General features: G+C 38.2%; 4 protein-coding genes across 8 annotated transcripts; 2 read left to right on the forward strand and 2 right to left on the reverse strand.

The window, feature by feature from the left end:
• The first annotated feature begins 3,890 nt into the window (after nt 1–3,890).
• Nucleotides 3,891–6,725, forward strand: LOC116210385 (G-type lectin S-receptor-like serine/threonine-protein kinase LECRK3). Its single transcript, XM_031544250.1, has one exon. The coding sequence runs from the start codon at nt 4,003–4,005 to the stop codon at nt 6,370–6,372; it is 2,370 nt and encodes a 789-aa protein (XP_031400110.1). The 5' UTR covers nt 3,891–4,002; the 3' UTR covers nt 6,373–6,725.
• On the reverse strand, nt 6,265–8,414 carry LOC116210386 (serine/threonine-protein kinase ATG1t). Of its 4 annotated transcripts, none has more exons than XM_031544252.1 (9): nt 8,121–8,414; nt 7,923–8,040; nt 7,781–7,839; nt 7,605–7,669; nt 7,409–7,502; nt 7,260–7,321; nt 7,073–7,197; nt 6,838–6,967; nt 6,265–6,402 (listed from the first exon to the last, which is right to left on the reverse strand). In XM_031544252.1, exons 1-8 carry the CDS (start codon nt 8,376–8,378, stop codon nt 6,900–6,902), a joined length of 849 nt encoding a protein of 282 aa, XP_031400112.1. In that variant the 5' UTR covers nt 8,379–8,414; the 3' UTR covers nt 6,265–6,402; nt 6,838–6,899. The 4 variants fall into 4 exon arrangements, with proteins under 4 accessions (XP_031400112.1, XP_031400111.1, XP_031400114.1 ...); XM_031544251.1 differs by having other exon boundaries at nt 7,073–7,184; nt 7,260–7,340; XM_031544254.1 differs by lacking the exon at nt 6,265–6,402 and having other exon boundaries at nt 7,277–7,321.
• A 1,957-nt stretch (nt 8,415–10,371) lies between these two features.
• LOC116210960 (non-specific lipid-transfer protein-like protein At5g64080) lies at nt 10,372–11,976 on the forward strand. Its single transcript, XM_031545128.1, has 3 exons — nt 10,372–10,567; nt 10,984–11,346; nt 11,777–11,976. The coding sequence occupies exons 1-3, from the start codon at nt 10,372–10,374 to the stop codon at nt 11,974–11,976; spliced, it is 759 nt and encodes a 252-aa protein (XP_031400988.1).
• A 4,184-nt stretch (nt 11,977–16,160) lies between these two features.
• On the reverse strand, nt 16,161–19,858 carry LOC116211308 (autophagy-related protein 13b-like). 2 transcript variants are annotated; one of them, XM_031545627.1, is made up of 4 exons: nt 19,645–19,858; nt 17,989–19,072; nt 17,760–17,890; nt 16,161–16,656 (listed from the first exon to the last, which is right to left on the reverse strand). In XM_031545627.1, the coding sequence occupies exons 2-4, from the start codon at nt 19,003–19,005 to the stop codon at nt 16,485–16,487; spliced, it is 1,320 nt and encodes a 439-aa protein (XP_031401487.1). In that variant the 5' UTR covers nt 19,006–19,072; nt 19,645–19,858; the 3' UTR covers nt 16,161–16,484. The 2 variants fall into 2 exon arrangements, with proteins under 2 accessions (XP_031401487.1, XP_031401488.1); XM_031545628.1 differs by lacking the exon at nt 16,161–16,656 and adding an exon at nt 16,679–17,058.
• Between the last annotated feature and the right edge of the window lie 327 nt (nt 19,859–20,185).

The raw sequence follows: 20,185 nt of genomic DNA on the forward strand, positions 1-20,185 counted from the left end.
GAGGCCAAATCTTTACTGCTGGCTGCCTCTATTGCCCTTGATCAAGGGTAGGATGACATCAATTTCATTTGTGATGCTCTTATGCTCGTTGATGTGATCAATAGGCCCTCCCAGGCTCCTTGGGAAATTAGGACTATCATTTTAGATGTAGTTTTTCTCCGTAATCATTTGTCTTATTGGGATTGTTCATGGATCCCCAAACTGATAGCTCCCTAGCTCTCGACTTAGGCCAACTCAGTCTTAAGTCAAATTTTGATTCCTTTTGTATGCTTGAGGGTTATTTGGCACTATTTGTACCTTTATCTTCAGATTAATAGTATCGCTAATATCCATTTACCTATAAAAAAAAATTGAGAAGCGATACAAAGCTCAATTCTTCTTTCTTCCACAATGTATATCTATAGAATATATAAACTTGACAACGACCTATTAAATAGGGGTAAATGTCTTTGTAATTTAGTATGTTATAGAGAAATCAAATACTAATAATAATAATAATAATAATAATAATATATATGGAGTTGCATCCTACCCCATTAAGTACAGGTAGAATCAAATTTTTTAATAGATTAGTATGTTATATAGAAATTAAATAATATTAATTATTATTATTATTATTATTAAAAAATATATATCCAAAAAAATATTGAAGAAATATTCTAATCACTTATTATTATTTTATAGGCAATCGCAATTTTATTAGTAAATAAATATACGTTACATTTAGAATAATGAAAGTTCACTTAATTAATATTAATAATCATTATTATCCTTATAAAAGTTGAATTAGGTAAACCTCTCATCAAAGTGATTAGTCATTTTATCTAAAATTATTCAAATTTACAAAACTTAATATATGAAATATGAGTGACAAAGAGACAATTGAGAATACTTAATGTTTTTTTTTTTTTGTAACGGGGACTTTATTTTCCCTGAGCCCATGAACATCCCACAAGCCGATGGATCTAGGTAAGTCCATGTGCGAGCACATGTGTAGGTAGCCTCACCAAGAGCTACGCGCGCAAGGGGGATTCAAACTTACGACATGGTGAACTACTTACAAAGCGTACACACATCCTAACCACTTGCGCTCACCCTTGAGGTTAATATTTCATTAATATTTTATAGACTTTATGATTATTAATATTTAATTAATAAAAAACTAGCTAGGAATTTTTTTTGAATTTTGTAATTATTTTTTTATAATTTGAATCGATAATTGAGATCACATCTATAAAATATTTTACAAGAACTATTTGCTTATGAGCTCTTTAATGCATATTATCTAGCGTTGCTATGAAATTTATATCGTATTAAAATTTATATAGTATAAGAATAATTTTTTCTTTTTCATATATTAGTATACACTATAAATCAATATTAATAATTATCTTAATATCTAATGTTTCATAATAAATTTTCTTTACAAAGCTGGTGTAACGAATGGGTTCAATAGCCCAGTGTATATATATATATATATATATATATGAAATAATTAATGCACAACATGTAGATTTTGCAATGTCCAATGTATTTCAGATTCATGTTGTTTTATGTAAATCATGAATGGGTCATTGCTTGTCTAAAGACGATTGTGAACAGTGCATTCATTTACAGCATGATGGGAAGAGCTAGTGGGGTTTTTCCTTTGGGGAAAAAATTAAAGAAGACAAATAAAAAGAAAAGGTGATATGATGGGGGCGAAATGATCAAAAAGAAAGAATCACAAATTAAGTTATTTACAGTTACTTAGGCACAGTCCTTGCGCAATGCCTAAGAGTGTAATTTTCTCGACCTTGTAGAGATGTTATTTAATTAATTGGGGGAGTATTTAGTTTCTAAGAAATACTTCAATTAAAGTAATCTTTTATTCGAGATATATATATTGTGGTTTTCAATATGACAATTAAATATCATAATTTTACTAATATTAAGAAATAGAAAATTGAGAAATTTTAGTGAATTAACAGTGATCAAAATAAAGTTCTTAAGTCTCGTTCTAATTCAACTTTCATTTGTTTTAATTAAATATTGATTGATTGATCACTTGCAGAATAGATGAATTCTATTATATATTGATTAGTTGCACAAAAAAAGATGACTTCTATTATATATTTTACGGTTTTCAGTTATAAGGAAGGCCTCTAGTACAAGAATAGAAATAATAAAACTAAATAAAGGGGAACGAGAGTCCTTTGATGAGGATTAAACCTGAGAGCTCATGATTTCGGGCGACCACTCGTATCATTGCACCGAATCTCTTTCTCATATATTTTACAGTTTTGTTTCACGACTACAGCATAGGCCACAGAAAATTATGCATTTGGACAATTGACTCTTTTTCCCTGGTAATTCGATATTCATCGTCAAACAAATAATTTAGTACAATTCGGTGGCCCAGCTTTTAGGCTAAGGTAAGAAGCTGCACTGATCAAATGGGCTCTGAGCGGCCCATTCTAATGAAAATTTGGGCCACTCAACGGGCCACTATTCGGCCCGTTCCGTTGATTAGAAATTGATTATTTTTGGCCATGATTAGAAATTGATCGATCATGAAAACTCTGATGACTTTAATAGGCTAAAAGCGATTCATGGGGAATAATAATAATAATAATAATAATTGATAAATGGAACAACGGAAACTCAACATAGTGCAGCTTAACCGGGCTATGGTCAGTAATCGAATCGAGCGATCCATGTATGTATTACATGAGGCATTTGATTCTTCGTCTCTCGAGTCTAGCTTACTAGTGGTCATCAAGGCAGGGGGTAAGACCTGCACAGAAGCTGAGATCTTCCTGGGATACATACTAGGGATTGCCGCATCCTTATCGTAGTCTTTAAATTGACTGCCTTATTATAACCTTTTAAATTGACACGTTATAACTCGAGTCACGCTGACTTTGAAAACACACAACTAGAATGGCCTCTGATCTATAGTGTTCATGTCATCGAAAATAGTTCGGATGGTAAACTCATCTCATCAGACGACTCATCTAAGACAATTATTTATAATGCACCATATGAGTATTTAGAGCTCGTTTGGATAGGAAGAAAGGAGCGAAAGGAAGGGAAAGTTGCGTATAATTTTTAAAAACTCCCGTGGAACTTTCCCTCCCTTTCCTTTCCTTTCCCTTTGTTTCCCTTTTTTACACATTGTATGCGGCCAGACTTACCCAAAGTCCATAGACTTGGGGTATATTTCGACACCTAGCTCGGGAACAAATTTCTCGCCGGCAATTAAGTCAAAGTCCGATCGATATTTCCGAGTTCTCCCATTAATGAAAATTTTTGCCTGCTTCAAAACAATATATATATATATCAAAAGATTTTAGGTGCAATACTCATTGTGGAACTGTTTATATCCATTTATTAACTGTTTAAAATTTATATTTCATTGTAATAAACTTATGAAACTTCTTCAAAATTGATATATATATATATATATATAACTTTGCCTAAACATGACTATGTTTTCCAAAAAAATGAAAATGGATGTATGTTCATGACACTTGTCCTCTGTATAATTGTCAACATTTAGCTACCAACTAAGGAAGAATTGAGCATTATCCATAGAAAGGAAAAGGAAAGAAAATCCAACTCTTGCGGCCATTAACTCCTTTGACGACCAAATGAGTAGGTAGAAGTAGAACAATGGCGAAGAAAAACTGCCACTTCCCCTATCATTGTTCTCAACAATCAGAGGGCAACTGCTCTTTACCTAAATTAGACCTGCTGTCTCTTTGAGTAATTATATCTTTTTGTTTTATTAGATTATAGATTAGTTCAATTTCTTATCAAAGAGGGTGTAACACAGTAACGCATAGTATAGTACATCCAACGGATGACAAAATTCAGGTCCACTCCTTCGGACCTTTCTTCTTCTCTAATTGAAAGAGACACAAATTGTATCTATACGTAGCTCAATCTCTCACTCATTTGGAAATCTCATGCAAAATATAATGGAAATGCAAACCATTGACTAAAGATCAATAGCATAAGATGAACGGGAAACAATCTTTACGCTTCAATATCGCAATGGCTACTCCCACCTTATGTTTTCTACTCCTCGTCCTCTTTGTTTCGGGTGCAGGAGCTCAGCAGATCAAATACTCGAATATATCTTTGGGTTCTTCCCTGTCTCCTGCCACCTACTCATCATGGCCTTCACCCTCTGGAATCTACGCCTTTGGGTTTTATCAGCTGGGCCAAGGCTACGAGGTCGGGGTTTTCCTTTCAGGAATCCAGCAGAGAACCATCGTCTGGACTGCACATAGAGATGATCCGCCAGTTCCAGAGAACACCACTCTTCTCCTCACGACAGATGGGAGGCTTGTCCTGAACTCAGCGGATGGCGGAGAAACCAGCATCGCCGACCCTATTGAATCGGCCTTCTCGGCTTCCGTGACCGATTCAGGCAACTTCTTACTCCGCAATCCGAGTGGGGACATCATATGGGAAAGCTTCAACAACCCGACCGATACCCTCTTGCCAGGTCAGCGCCTCTCAGCAGGGCAAGAGCTCTTCTCTAGTATCTCGGCAACAAATCCTTCCACTGGAATATTTCGTCTCAAGATGCAACACGACGGGAATCTAATCCAATACCCAGTTCAAACTCCAGACACAGCTCCCTACTCTTATTTCACCTCCTGGACCGATGGAAGAGGAGATAATGTGTCCCTCAACTTTGATCAGGATGGACATCTGTATTTGTTGAACACCACGGGATTCAACATAAGGAACATAACAACAGGAGGTTATCCATTGGAAGATAGCCTTTATCGGTTTACCATCGGCTCCGATGGACTGCTGAGACTGTACTCATATGACTTGAAGCAGAACAACAGCTGGTCAGTCCGGTGGTCTTCCACAAACGATAAATGTGATCCAAAGGGTCTCTGTGGATTCAACGGATTCTGTGATCTGGACAATCAAGAAGCTGAATGTAGATGTCTCCCGGGATTTGACTTGGTTCAGAGAGGCAATTGGACTGCAGGCTGTGGGAGGAATTTCACTGCAGATGATTGCAAAAGTGAACAAGATGGGATCATTACAGGAAATTATGTCATGGAGTCAGTGGATAGTATGCAATGGGAAGACGATCCGTACTCTGTCCTGGAATTGGCGAATAAAGAAGCATGTGAAAAGGCCTGTTTAGAGGATTGCAACTGTGAGGCCGCCCTGTTCACGGCCGGGAAATGCAGTAAGCAGAGGCTTCCTCTCAGATACGGAAGAATTGCATCCAATGGTCCCACATCAGCTCTCATCAAGGTGGGTGCACCTTCAACTGATGAGAATGGTCCGACTCCAAGAGAGAAAACAAAGGAGGTCCGAATGGATATACTGATAGTCAGTATGTTGTTAGCTTGTTTCGGAATTATACTGCTGGCTCTTTCAGGAATTATTATACACAGAAATCGTTTGTGGGAGTACAGAAGAATTCGTTCTAAAGTTGAAAATTGTGGGTTCGGGGAACTTATGGCTCCTCGATGCTTTACTCTGGCGGAACTCAAGACAGTGACTGACAATTTTAAGGAAGAACTTGGAAGAGGAGCATTTGGGACCGTCTACAAAGGGATGATATGGGGTAGCGACAAGGTTGTAGCTGTCAAGAGACTAGATAAGTACTTGGCGGAAGGGGAAAAGGAGTTTCGGACAGAAGTGGAGGTTATAGGAAGGACCCATCACAGGAACCTCGTGCGTTTGCTTGGATACTGCGTAGACGGGCCCCACAGGCTGCTGGTCTACGAGTACATGAGCAATGGATCACTTGCAGGCGTACTTTTCTCACGAGAAAAGCAGCCTCCTCCATGGAATGAGAGGATGGGGATTGCTCAGGACATAGCTAGAGGAATCCACTACCTTCACGAAGAGTGCGAATCTCAGATCATCCACTGCGACATAAAGCCACAGAACATATTGATGGACAAGGGTGCGAAAATCTCAGATTTCGGGCTTGCGAAGCTGATGGGCCCTGACCAAACAAAGACATTTACAGGAATCAGAGGAACGAGAGGATATGTTGCACCAGAGTGGCACCAGAAGCAGCCAATCACAGCAAAAGCTGATGTTTACAGCTTTGGGGTCATGCTTTTAGAGATCATTTGCTGTCGGAAGAATGTGGACTGGAATCTACCGGAGAAAGAAGCTATTCTGGAAGAATGGGCTCGTGACTGCTTTGAGAACGGCGAGGTTCAAAAATTGGTGGGCGATGAAGTTGTTGATAAGAGAGAGTTGGAATCGGCTGTTAAGATTGGACTCTGGTGCATTGTCGACGATCCCACACTTCGTCCATCAGTGAAGAAAGTGCTGCTGATGTTGGAAGGCTCATTGGACGTCCCAATCCCCCTCCCACTCCAGCCTTTTCTGTGAGTAACAACTGCTCTGCATCAGCATGCATGCCTGAAATGGATAGGCATAAACATATTTTAGATTACGAAAAATAAAGTGAACTCCTGTATGATCTACCAATAGCATAAATGTCGTGTTTGCTATCAAATGTAATCTCCTTTTTTTTTTTTTTTTTTTTTTGGAGGGGGGGGTTGGGGGGTGGTGGTGTCGTGGGTGTGAACTGTTCTATGTATCTACTAGCTATCCATGCATCATAGCTAACAAATATATTAAGCTGTGATATTAAGAAAAATATATGAAAAAACACGGCAACCCATACTAGAGATAATATTCAGTACAGTTGGATCAGTATCAAATTATTGGCCACTTTGTAGCATCCAAAATGATTATTGTTCTTCTAGAAGACATAAAGAATAGAGCTAAAAGAAGATTACTGGAAGATGAAATTCTCGCAATATTAAATCTCACAGTTATCATGATACTAACCTTTAATGGGAGCCCCAGTGACGGAGCAAAAGGTCTCGTATCATTCCTATTTCAAGGCAATTCTATATCCCAAGTCTTTTTGTTTGCAAAAACCCATGCCAATAAAATTCTTCGAAGGACAGACGTCTCGCTGTGGAAGAAGAAAAAATAAAGAGAGGCAGAGTAAATAACAAATGATGTTTCACTAGTTGAGTAAAATTGAAGGACAGGAGTCTGATAGATGAAAATGCTAAACCTGGATTAACACAGAGTAATCTCGAGCACATATCAATACAATCAGGATGTAACTCTTTGAGTATTAGCCCAGAAAATGGAAGACTTGTAGATGACCTGATGTTCTTCAGCAACTGAACAAAAGCACTGCATTCAAAGCCACTGATTTAGCAGATAATGGGCACTGATTCTTGGGAATAGAATGCTACCTGAACGTTAGTCTGACCACGATATGGTGGATAGCCGTGAAGAAGTTCAAAAAGAATTGCACCTATACTCCACATGTCAACCTATTTAAAGCTCTGCACTTCAGTTCCTTCAAATACGAGGCTATCCAAAACATTGAGGAGTCTCTTACCTTTTCATCATACCGTTGGAATAGAAGAACTTCTGGAGCCATGTATAAAGGAGAACCACAGACCATATCAGCAGAATTTCCAGGAAGCACAATTCTGCTTAAAACCAGCAGATAATCATTATCACCATGAAAATCCTGACTCGGAGAATGACATACACATGAGCAGAGCTGTGACATCTTAAAGACAATTACGTACCTCGAGAGTCCAAAATCAGCTATCTTTAGCACCCTATCTTCTTCAGGACCAGACAATAGTATGTTCTACACGGGTCGAAAACCAAACTGGTAAAACGCATGCTTGAAACTAAAATATCAAAACTTGATCCCGAAAGAAATTAACCATCAAATTTTCAGTGAGCATTCAGTTCGTACCTCTGGTTTTAAGTCTCTGTGAATGATAAAGTGAGAGCGTACAACTTCCATGCCAGCTCCTGCACAATAACGGAACACTGTGATAACTTACGAAAGTCGAGATATGCAGCACATATACCCATATGGAAATACAAGAAGATACCAAGCTGCTGCATAAATCTTCTCGCAATTGTTTCTTGAACTCGCCCATGAACCTTGATGTAAGCAGCTAAACTACCCCCGGCACAAAACTCCATGACTAGATATATGCAACCATCAGCCTGAACAAGAAAAAATCTGACTCAGTTCGCGAAACTAGCAGTCTAATGGGAGTATCAATTCCCTTAAGAACAAAGCGAACCTGAAGGACATCGAGGAGGCGGACGATGTTCGGGTGATTGACGGAGGATAGGAAGCTGATCTCGCAGTCCAGGCAGCTCCTGATCTGCCGGCTGAGACTAGACAGGCGGACTTGCTTCAGGGCCACAGTCTCGCCGGTGGCCCTGTGCTCGGACCTCCATACGGTGGAATAAGCCCCTTCTCCGAGCTTCGACCGGAGCACGTAGTCTCCGACAACGGCCGGCTCCGATATGCTCTGCGCTCCTTCTTCCGATACCATTTTCGTTCTCAATCAATCTAACAGCTCTTATCATCATCAGAAAGAAAAGATGTTCGATTACGAACTTTGCTGCTTTTTATACTGTCGTCACGATCACGGTGAAGGTATTGCAATAATTACAAAATGATCCTCTTCTTTTATATATTTGAACAAGTGCCCCTAAATTTTACTCTAGAATATTGGGCTTTAAAGGGGGGGGATACCCGAGTCCAGCAGATTTTTCAGCCCAGCTCATTGGCTTGGCTACGTTCGACGAAGAAAAACCGGGCCCAAGGCAATATCCATGCTAGTGCTACTACGGTAAAAATCGGTAACACATTCGGTATCGATCTCGCTTTCACTTCTCCAAAATCCCGACGTTATGGAGACTTTACATTATATGGACTAGTCACCGGTGAATTGGTGTCGTATCGTTTTGTCTTTACGGAAGAAGATTTTTCAGCATCCCTACTTCGAAAGAGAACCGGATCGATATGTTTGTTTCTGCTCAATAATGCAAGCAAGATGGCAACTGAGCATTGCTCGTGCTTCTCTCGGTCACGAAAGAAAGCATTCGTGTTGTCATAAAAATATAAGACTATCGGTTAGTTTCTCTAACTTGTATGAAATGGACCTGATGAGGTTATTCCGAGCAAATCAATAGGAACGTCTTGCATAATTAGTTGTTCGGTTCGGGTCCATGTCTCCCCGAAAGAAGATTGTTATCAGTTTCCCGAGGAATTTCAAATGTAAATAAGTTCGCACACTCATCATCATCATAAACATAACTAGAGAAATCAGAGATAGACCCCAAAATATTTTGCTAGTACTCTGCATGCATGTAACATGAGAACTTAGAAGCCTTTGCTACATACAGCGAGATACATACATATACATACATACATACATACATATATTCATGCACACAGGAAACAAAAAGAAGAAAAAAAAAGAACGGATAAAAGACCCACATTATTGAAAAATTCTACGATACATCTGCCTAAAAAGCATGTATGGTACATATACATATATTTGTACTTGAGAATCTTCAAGTCATTTACGTAAAATAACAAATAAATACTTTAGTTCAAGTGATTTGATTACTTGAATGGGCAAAAGAAAAAAAAGAAGTGATTTACTTGAAAAATTACGAATAATTTACTTGTATGTACGTAACAGACGAGCATATATTCAACTTAATGTATTTTTAGACCGACTTTTGATTAATAATAATTGATTGGCGGCCAAGAATATTATATCCTGGCCCCTAAATTTCTGGAGCTTTAATTAATTGCAAGTGTTAATATTATGACTAAATGTAAGCATCTGAGAATGGTCAATGGTGTGCTCTTCAGATTAATTGTTTTGGCAACTTCACTGCCAGTGCCCGCAAGAGCTGCTTTTTTTTTTTTTTTTCCATCCCCGAGCACAACGGCATTATGTTCCGATATCATCATACTCGAACCCTGCGGAATCTGTCTGCCTAAACCGTTTAGAAAAATCAAGAGTGGTTCGGGATAATACCGATCGATCGGTTCCAGTTTTCCAACATAACTAATTGTAGATTCAGACCTTTGCGGCCATCATACATGATCGATCCTTTCTTTCTGGCCAGGAAGGATAGGATCTCAACTGGCTTAACAACTGAAAAATGAGATCTTATACTTTTAATAACAAACGTTACAATTGAATATTCTGAATCTGATTTTTTTTCCTCAGAAAAAATAAAATCTGATATTGCAAATATTTTCTGTAGATAATTTAGATCACATTTGAGATCCAAATTGATTTGCCAAAATTTGGCGCCACCAGTTTCTTATATTAATGAGCACCCGGAGAATAGGGTTTGGCAGCCTATGCTTATCAGATATAGAGCAAGTCGGTCGATCTGGTCTCCCTATCGATCGAGATGGAACCCAAGAAGATGTTAATGCTGGCCTACTTTCTAGCGGGACTAGTAATTGCATCAAGTTGTATTTGTACTTGCAGTGATCAGGAAAACGTTTCCTCGAAGATGGCAGTCCCTGCCCCCGCACCAGCCATAACGGACGTCAACACCTTGTGCTCCGACATAATATTTAACATGTTAGACTGCCTCCCATATCTGAGTGATGGCAGTACAACAAACAAGCCGGGGGACTCGTGCTGCTCAGGCGCTGAGTCCGTGTTGGAGTTTAATGGCCAATGCATCTGCGTCGCCTTGAAGACAAGTTCTCAACTGGGATACGCACTCAATATGACCCGAGTCCAGAGCCTTTCATCCGATTGCGCACTCCAGCCATACCCACTTGAAAAATGTGGCAGTAGGTTCATGATTTCGGAACATAAACATATATATATATATATATATATATCGATTTGTTATTGTGCTTGTGCAATTCTTCTTTGATTATATATGCTAGTGGATGGGTAATCTCTCTCTCTCTCTCTTTTTTTTTTTTTAAATGTGCAGTCTCAGGCCTTCCTGGATCATCACCTTCACTATCTCCAGGTAACTTCTCGAGGCCTTTGGGTTGAAGTCTCGAATTGAAAAAGGAAAAAAAAAAAAGAGTAGGCCTAATATATAGCTAGTGACGCATGGGAATTGAGTGTGCTGACCAAAATTTGGATGACAATTTTGATGCAGTTGAGGCACCGAATCTAGCTCCCGAACCCGAACCTCTGGCACCAGCATCAGTTGAGACACTGGAACCCGAATCGCCAACTCCAGCACCGGCTCAGACGCCAGACCTGGCTCTGGAGCCTTCGTGTTCCGACGTTATATTCAACATGACTGATTGTATCGCATATCTGAGCAAAAATAGCCCAGAGGACCAACCCCAAGATACATGCTGCCCAGGCTTCAAGTCTGTGATGTATTTCAATCACGAGTGCGTCTGCGAGGCTATCAAGAGCAGTTCGCAATTAGGAATTGATCTCAACATGACCCGAATTGAGGACCTTCCTTCCATTTGTGGGATCCACGAACAACCCCTTGAATACTGTCGCAGTAAGTTTATTGTTTCCGAATATATATATATATATATATATACACACATATATATAAATATATAAACACGTTTTTGTTATTTTGCAAGTCTAGTTGTTCACATTTTAGGTTTCACTCGACCTTCTCCTCAAAATTCTTTTTAAGTTTTCGACAAATTTTTTGGACTTTACATGATTTTACCAAAATAGAATCCTTTTATTTTTTTGGTCATTTAATTGTATCTACGGCTCATGCTAAGTTGGTTATACTGAGTAAATGAAATTCTCACAGTGGTAAAATCGCATTTACATCTCAACAATTTGTGGTGCGGTCATCTTCCTTCTATCTTTAACGTATTACTTGTGTAGAAGTGAACTGGTTAATGAGATTTAAGCCAATTCATCATCATATTAAATCCTTTATTTAACATGTGATCATGAAATTAATGCAGTTGAGTCAGCGAGTCCCTCTCCCATCCCGTCGACTCCATCACCACCCAAATCAAAGGAGCATATGAAGCCAAGATCGAAAACTCAGGCACCAGCTCCAGCCCCTAAACATCGCTCGGGATCTCGCTCCCTTGTTGGTTCTTCCTTTGCTGCTTTTGTTAGTAGTACTGCTGTTGTTTCTATCTTGTTCTTGCACAAATAGTCGTTAATTGTAGTCGAGTCTGAGGTTCCTTTCGCATAGGTTTTTGGGCTTGTATTGAGGGACTTATTGTATGTTTTCCTTTGTTAAATCTATGTTGGGCATGTTCGTACTTTTTCGTAGTTCTCCTATGAATTAATATTCATTAGTTTCGTCCTTTTTATTTGCCCATATAGTTTTTCGTTCAGCCTACTTGTTTCTACTCCAAAATTAAATTTAGTAATAATAGAATTAAACAGATATTCATGATCGTCCATATAATTTCGGCAAATGCGTGATCCTGAATTATATGTATATATATTTATATATATTGGGTTACTAATTATCATCTATATATATATATTGGGACAACTATACATTTGGTCATATAGGTTTCGATACTCTTCGATTTTAGTCTCTTTTGTAATTTTTTTTATCGTTTAGATCCATACCTTTGAATACTTTTTGTTTCAGTCCCTTTCTTTTTTTTTGTTCGTTTTCATCCAATACCTTTGATCACTTTTTTATTTTCGTCCTTTTATCATATTCTTTATTAGAGAATATTTTAAATTTGGTCCTCAACCTTTTAAATTTATTCTTTTATCATAATTCTTTTTTTGGTTCAATTTTTTATTAATATTAAACATTTTGTTTCTTGTACTTCTACTCCCTAAATTCCCATAAAATGTCCATACAATATTTTTGAAATTTATAAAAAAATTATTATGTTAATTCCAAAAATAAAACAAAATCTATCAAAGTATATTTTGAGAGGGAGAGAGGTGGTAGTAGCCAGTAGGGGACGAAGTCAGGCACCACCACCCTAGGAGAAGTCAACTTAAGCCTGTACCTCCATCCACGATTACACTTTGCAACATCATTCCTTACATTTAGATGTACCATGTCCTTACTTAGAGTGTCACTACCAATCTCATAGCCACAAACCACAATCACCATTATTTTTCTATATTTTTTCATTTCTTTACTTGCAAATTTGGATACTGATTCTCCCAACGCAAATCGTCATTGCCCCTGGCAAGATTGCATGCGAACTAAATGCTCACCCCTGCTCATTCTCTTGAGTAGGTTCACGATTTTTCTTTTATTATTTCAACATATTTTATTTTATTTTTGAAATTAAAATAATAATCTTTTTAAATTTAAAAATATTGTGTGGGCATTTATGGGAATTTGAGGGGTAGAGGATAAGAAAAGAACGTTTACTACTAAGTAAAATTGAACAAAATAAAAGAATTAGGATAAAAAATAACTTTAAAAGGTTGAGGACTAAATTTAAAATCTTTTCTAATAAAAAAATCTAATAAAAATGACTAAAATAGAAAAATAATCAAAGATGTTGGATATCAAGAAAAAAGGAAAAGGGTTGAAAAAGAAAAATGTTCAAAGGTATAGTATTTAAACAATAAAAAATTAGAAAAATGAAGAAAATATAAAAACATCTAAAATTAAAGGACCAAATGTATAGTTTTCTCAATATATATTTTGGTCGTGGACGATATGGTTTGTTTAAATGTGAGATTTGCTAAATTATTTCTTGTTTAGGGGTTACAAGAGAGACCCAATTTTGCTAAATCTCATTAACTACTCTAATGGCATGGCCATGGATTATCCGGACGCATTATAGAAGTTCGTTCATCCAACGCTCTAGGAAGGGCAGATAGTTGGCCCCACTTGCCATTTACAAAATTATATACGAGCTGAAATTGGAATTATTTTTCATTTTGAATTTATAAATATAATATTTCAGCTCTTTTTTTTTTGGTTTCATAATGTGAAAAGAGCGAAAACTTCGGAGTCAATGTAAAATCTCTTCCCTATTTCATCTCTATAATTTTTTGTTGATCCTATTCACTCTATGCTACTACTAAAGAAAATTTTCCATAGCCCTTTCAGATTTGACCTTGATCTTGAATCATATTTCTCTTTTTTTATTTCTCAAGTCTTATCTTATTATAATCACATCTCAGTCAGGTTTTTTGTTCTTACTGAATTTACAATTTGACTTTTCCCTATGGTATAATAAAGCAACTCTTCCCATATAGATTAGCTTAAATCGAATGATATTGATAAGTTATTTAGCTGTTTGCCTGTATTATGCAAATATGGAGAGGATTTTTACAACCAGTGTGATAAATAATTTACACATTTAAATGAGAAACTTAGGACATGAATGATTTGTTTATCTGCCTATATCAAAAACATGTATATTAATATGGCATGGTTAACATATAAAGATCTCAAAATATAATATCTTAATGATATTTCATAATTTTCTTTTATTATATTAATTTTTGTCTATTTTAAAATGTAATTATAATTATATGAGGTAAAAAAGGATTTATCAAATTGTGGGCTTGTCTTTATTCAAAAGAACAAAATATATTTTAACTAGAATGTCACGAATATCTATCATCGTATAATATCGTCTCCACTCATGACTCGTGGGTCCTAGATCTGCCTCTGCCTGCCCATTTAACAAAATGTATATACACCACCACCAAATTAGTACGGTCATTTACACATAAAAAATTTGAACTAATTTTAAATTAAAAGTAATATCAACCTTGATGTTTGTGACTTTATGAGAGGAATTTATATCTGCTACTTATATATATACATTAAAAAAATCCTTCATAAAATATTTCCTCTAGATTGGGCTCATGAATGAAGAAGAAAACCATCGCACCATTATTAGGGGCCGTTCGGTATGGAGTCTGGAAATGGAATTGAAATTGGAATGAGACAAAATTGAAAACGAAATGAAAATATTCAGTTTTTGTTTGGTTTAGCACGGAATCAGAGTTGAACTCATTTCTTGATGTATGACTTGACACTCATTAAAATGGGAATGGATTTCCATATTTTTTTTGTAAGTCCGTCTCTATGTATATACACATATAAAGTGTATACATAGATATTAGCGTACAATATATTGTATTACATCTACAATATGTATGTACGGATACGTAGCGTCGGAGGCATGATTGACGGCAATAAAAGATTAATTTTCTTAGGAGAGGCACCTCCCAATTTGTACTCACGAAACTTGGAGGCTTATAAATTGCTGCCACCAATTGATATTTGGCATTTCTTTCTAAAGTTCATGATAATGTGTTCCATCATTCTTATCTTCTACTATTATGAGTGGACTGGAAGTTAAAATATCTATTAAAAACAATACCTATATATATATATCATTCCCAATTATGTTATGGAATATGTTTACGCTCGTTATCAGATCGAGTCTTCCGATTCTTTATTAGCGATTTCTCATGTCATCCTTCGGGTTTTTCCTAATCCATGACTCCGGCTATATTAAATTCGAGTTTGATTCCTTGGAAAGAAAATTCATGAAATTGCCAGGAGGAGACCGGGTGATGCAAGGGATTGGAGTCCTCCACTGCCCGAACACTAATTTGGTTAGCTCGAACCAGACTCGACTGACCATCGAATTTTCGGTTGTGTTGTATATTAACTAGTCAAGTTCATAATTGTCAAGATAAATAGAATAAATCTCTACAAATTTTAATTTACGGGTCAATATTTTTACTCTATATACCTTGCAATGGCTTAAACAAAAGCAAACCTAACTGTAATATGGATGGTAATTAAGAGATCTTTCGTATATCGAAGTTCCAAGCTCTACGTCCATTCCATCAGTATGATTTTGCCTCTCGATGAGCATATAACCATGAAGACAGGACAATTTGAAGACCTATTGATTCTAACAACTGATTGCAAATTTGATATACTCCGTCTCAAGATAATCGAGTTGCTCGTCTGGGAAAGATGGTCCAGAGTAATTTGCAAAGCTCGAACGGATTGCCCAAAACCATAGCCAGGCACAAGGTTTGAACTTAGTGAATCATAATTTGATGCTCCATCGGCCATAAGGGATTCTTCTAGGCCGTCCAACACACAACGAGATAGTATTGCAGGCTTTCCCCCAATACTATCCTGTCATCAGTGCTGTCACAATCACAAGTATCACATATATAACTGCATTCGTTTTCATTTTCCGATCTGTCGAGCCAAACACACCATAGCTACCTACACATACCAAAGAGGCGATCCGGATCCTCTGCAGTTGTCGAGGAGATGACTGCATCCGACTGTGGAGAATTCAATTGCAGAGGATCCATTTCCATCCTGACCAGATACAAATTGCATAAGAGACGGAAAGGGAGAAGAGGAGAAACATACTATCCCTTGATTTCTCATTAACCAGTGCAAAACTCGGTACTCAGACCATTTATCTTTACCTACAAAATAACTTATCAGCATGCTATATGTACAACAGTATCTTTCTTCTTTATGATTACATTGGTTTATCCAAAATCTGCCTGCCGAATCCTGTCCAAGAATCGGAACTCTAAAGTGACATATAGAAAAAGACCTCTAAAGCTGTACAGAAATAACAAGATTCAATGAGACCCTCTAAAATACACCCATTGTCCAGGAAGTCTAATGCCACATCTTCCTGAAGAGTTCCATCATATCCTTTTGCTGTTTTAGGGCCCTTCACGAACCTTATCAGCTGCAAAAGATTTACTAATCTGTATGTAACCTTCTAACTCCCTGAAAGCATCATCGGCAGTTGTCCTCGGTATAACTAGGCGCTTCAGGGGCTGGGCTTTCTGAAAACTATCTACCAGAGTACCGATAGCAGCAATCTGAGATTCTCTGATTCACAGCAACCAGAAGATTGAGATATCTTGCTTTATTGAGATGATTGAGATACAATATAGCATATTGGATTCAACAGACAAATTTCGAGTGGTAAATAGAATGAGCACATTAAAATAAGAGAGAGCAAATATAACTCATTTCTACTGTTACAAGAAAGAAATGCTAAAACTAGAAGTGGCCTGTCAAGCATATATGCTGCATCCGCAAGAATTACTGATACGAGCACATTTCCTCACTTCTTGAATGATATTTTCAAGTCTGCAAATGTTTCTGAAGGAATGCATCTTTTTAGCTGAAATTCTGTGTTGAGTCTGATGGCTAAAAAATGCAAGTGCCCAGAGAAAACTCAGAAGTTCCACTATTTATGAGATGGCATATATCTGGGTCTTTTCAAACCTGAGGCAGAGTTTCAAGTTCATATCCCTTCTTGAGCAATAGACAGTGTTTGGAAAGAAATCTAATGAAGTAATTAACCCAGTCTAACATGTGGATGAGTCCACTGACCCGTACCTAATACTGAAGCTAAATCTGGTATATGCTAACATTTGGGCGATATGTTGCACATTCATCACATAAAGTTGCAAGAACAAATTGCCATGTATATATAATCCAAATGCATAAATAGATAAATTGGCAGATAGCAAGACACATAAATCTGTCACAAATGATCTGACAAATTCATCCAGCAAATAATATCCCAGGGAAGAAGAAGAAAGCTAGCATAAAGATTTCTTTTATATTTCTAATCCTGACATAAAAGTTAAAGATAATGGTGGCAGCAGTTCAATTCCAGCCCCAGTAAACATTCCCTGAATTTTTCCAATTAATTTACAGGGAAAAAATGCATAGCAAAAGAGAGTAGGTGTCTCGTCTATACAACATAGTCAAACAGAGAGTCTCACTCATTTTATATGGGTTGAATTGTATGATTTCTGTCCATTCAAATTAGTTCTAGCCAAATTGAAAAGGGTGGAGCTGAGAAACCATCATCAAAGCATGCATGTGAAGATTCAAAAAAAGTCACATTGAACAAGCCAAGTATGTCAGATTATGGGAGTAATTTGGATGCATAAGAATCTGATTTTATCCTCTATTACCTGCTTGATGAGTTGGTCGGATTATTACCAGCCACATCAAATACACAGGTAATCTCAGAATAACTGAACTCATCCTGGAAGTTTCTGAGTGGTTTCCTCTCATCACATTCATCTCTGCCAGAAAAGGATATCTGCAGCCAAAGGGAAAATTAATGTGAAACAGAACTACTTAAAGATTGACAAACCTTACAGATAACTATGGTAGTAAGAATAGAGCGGAACTTCGAACCGTGTTAACTGCTGCACCAGCTTGCATCAAACTACCAGTCTCATCAGCACCCTTATCACGGGAACTTGCACTTACAAGTGGATGAGGTGGGGGTAAAGCACAAGAGTCGGAGTGCGTCGATGAAGGCGATGAAGCAAAGGAAGGTGGGGAATTAGCTGAATAATATTGCCTCGAAGGCAAAAAAGCAGGTGCTTCAGAAAGTGAAGGGAAACTCTTGACTGGTTCAGTTAAGGGATTTCCCACATAATCGGGTATAAATTTTGGAGCCACGGGCATTGATGAAGTTTGCGAGACAACTTCTGACATTCTCGATAGATACAGAACCGAGAGGCACAGCTTCCCACAGGAGGTGTATAATGGAGCAAAACCACGAAGCTGCATCTTTGCTTCTTCTTTAGGATCTAAGGGCTCAGCAAAGGAAGAAACCTTGTGGGCTAGAAAGCACGAGCAGAGACTGCTCGAAAGGCTGAGCTGTCGGAAGACTTTATAAGCGGGCAAAAGCCTGACAGTCGTATAAAGTGATCTCAATAGGAGGATTGACTTCTTGTACAGCGCAGACAAGATACTCTTGCCCGACCTCTTTCTCCCCTTAGAAGGGCCCTCGGACTCAGCCCTCTTGACCTCGTATTTCACCACCCATCTCTCGATGATCTTTTCATTTCTTTCTTCACCCTCTTCCCTCGCCTCACTATGATCCCCAGAAACCGAATCAACCACTTTCTTGATCAGGATCACATCGATCACCATACACTCAGGATTGCTCCAGTTCCAAGTATCGATACTGTCAAAGACAGCAGGGCATTCCTTAAGGGCCAGATTGAACCACTTATCTCTCGGCCTCACGCCCGAGGAGGATGAATCGGACAATGACGGTCGGGATGAATCAGCCTTTTCCCCGCTCGTATCACTAGAAGGCACACAAGGGGTCCTCGATTCGAGTATCACATGGAGGCTTTTGGCGAAGAATTCGGTAATAATTTGCTCCATTTTCGCAGCATCCGAGTGCGGTGCTGCCATTTTCAGAAATTGCGGCGAACCCACTCCAAAGGGGGAACAAGAAGACCCAAAGAGGACCCTTTAAACCCTAAAACCAGAGGAATTTCCGCCCCAAAAAGGGGAAAAAGAAAAAATCAGACACAATTCATCAGATCAAAGAAAGAAGAAACCAAGTTGGACAATAGAATCCGGGGATTTATCGCGAAAAATTAAAGCCCTCAACTTCCTGGAATTTATTATGATGCAATCCAATAAGGGCAACAGAAAATTAGACTTCCCCTGTACTCTGAAACTCCTCTCTCGATCTCTCAAAAAATTCTTATCTAAGACTCCTCAGCACTGCAACCGCACTAACGAGCATGTTTCCGATCACGAAGCTCCACAATAGCAATGAATGAACAGAACACAAGAAGCTTCGAACTTTCCGAATTTTTGGCGTCGCAATAAATTAACGGGACCAGAGCTTCGAGTTTCTACATATGAACACCAGAAAGCGAGCTGCAAAGACGTGCTGTGCTGATGGCTTAATCAGAAGTTAAGGTACCGTTGCTGTAGACGCAATGGAATGTGAATTGCATTTATGTGAAATTTGAAAGCGACGTCAATCAGCTGGAGAGGAAGACCGAGTCACCGAGCAGTGAAGCGTGGAAGAAGACTTACAGTTCCCGAGTGCTTGTGCCGCAAGTAAAGCGATTGATTAGGGCTTGCGGTTATGCTTCCTCTTCCCCTTGCGGCTTCTCTGCGCGTTTGCTGACACTGACATTATGGCCGGAGAGCAGTGAGCAGAGGGAGAGAGAGAGAGAGAGAGAGCTATGGAGCTCGAGCTTCGACGGAGAAAGCGTCTATGGGGGAGAGAGAGCGGATGGATCGTACGGGGCCGATCAGGTTAGTTAAGTGGCACCGAGGAAAGAATCTGCGCGTGGTGATTTTTTGTGGGGCCTGCTTGCTGGTCATTTTCAGCAGCTAGGATCGTGACACGTGGAAATCTGATCCCGTTCGCGGGTCCCACTCCCCTGAGAGAATAGCTGCTTCCATGCTGCCGATAAATTTAATTTCATGATAAAATCATTCTTTGAATTTATCCAAATTATATTAAACTAGTTAAGAACCGGGCTTGCGCGGATACTATTTCTAAATTTTTGTATCACAAAAAATAAATAATAACTAACACAAATGGCAGTATATGAACGAATATAATTAG

Source organism: Punica granatum, chromosome 6 (genome assembly GCF_007655135.1).
Source record: "Punica granatum isolate Tunisia-2019 chromosome 6, ASM765513v2, whole genome shotgun sequence".
Lineage (NCBI taxonomy): Eukaryota > Viridiplantae > Streptophyta > Magnoliopsida > Myrtales > Lythraceae > Punica > Punica granatum.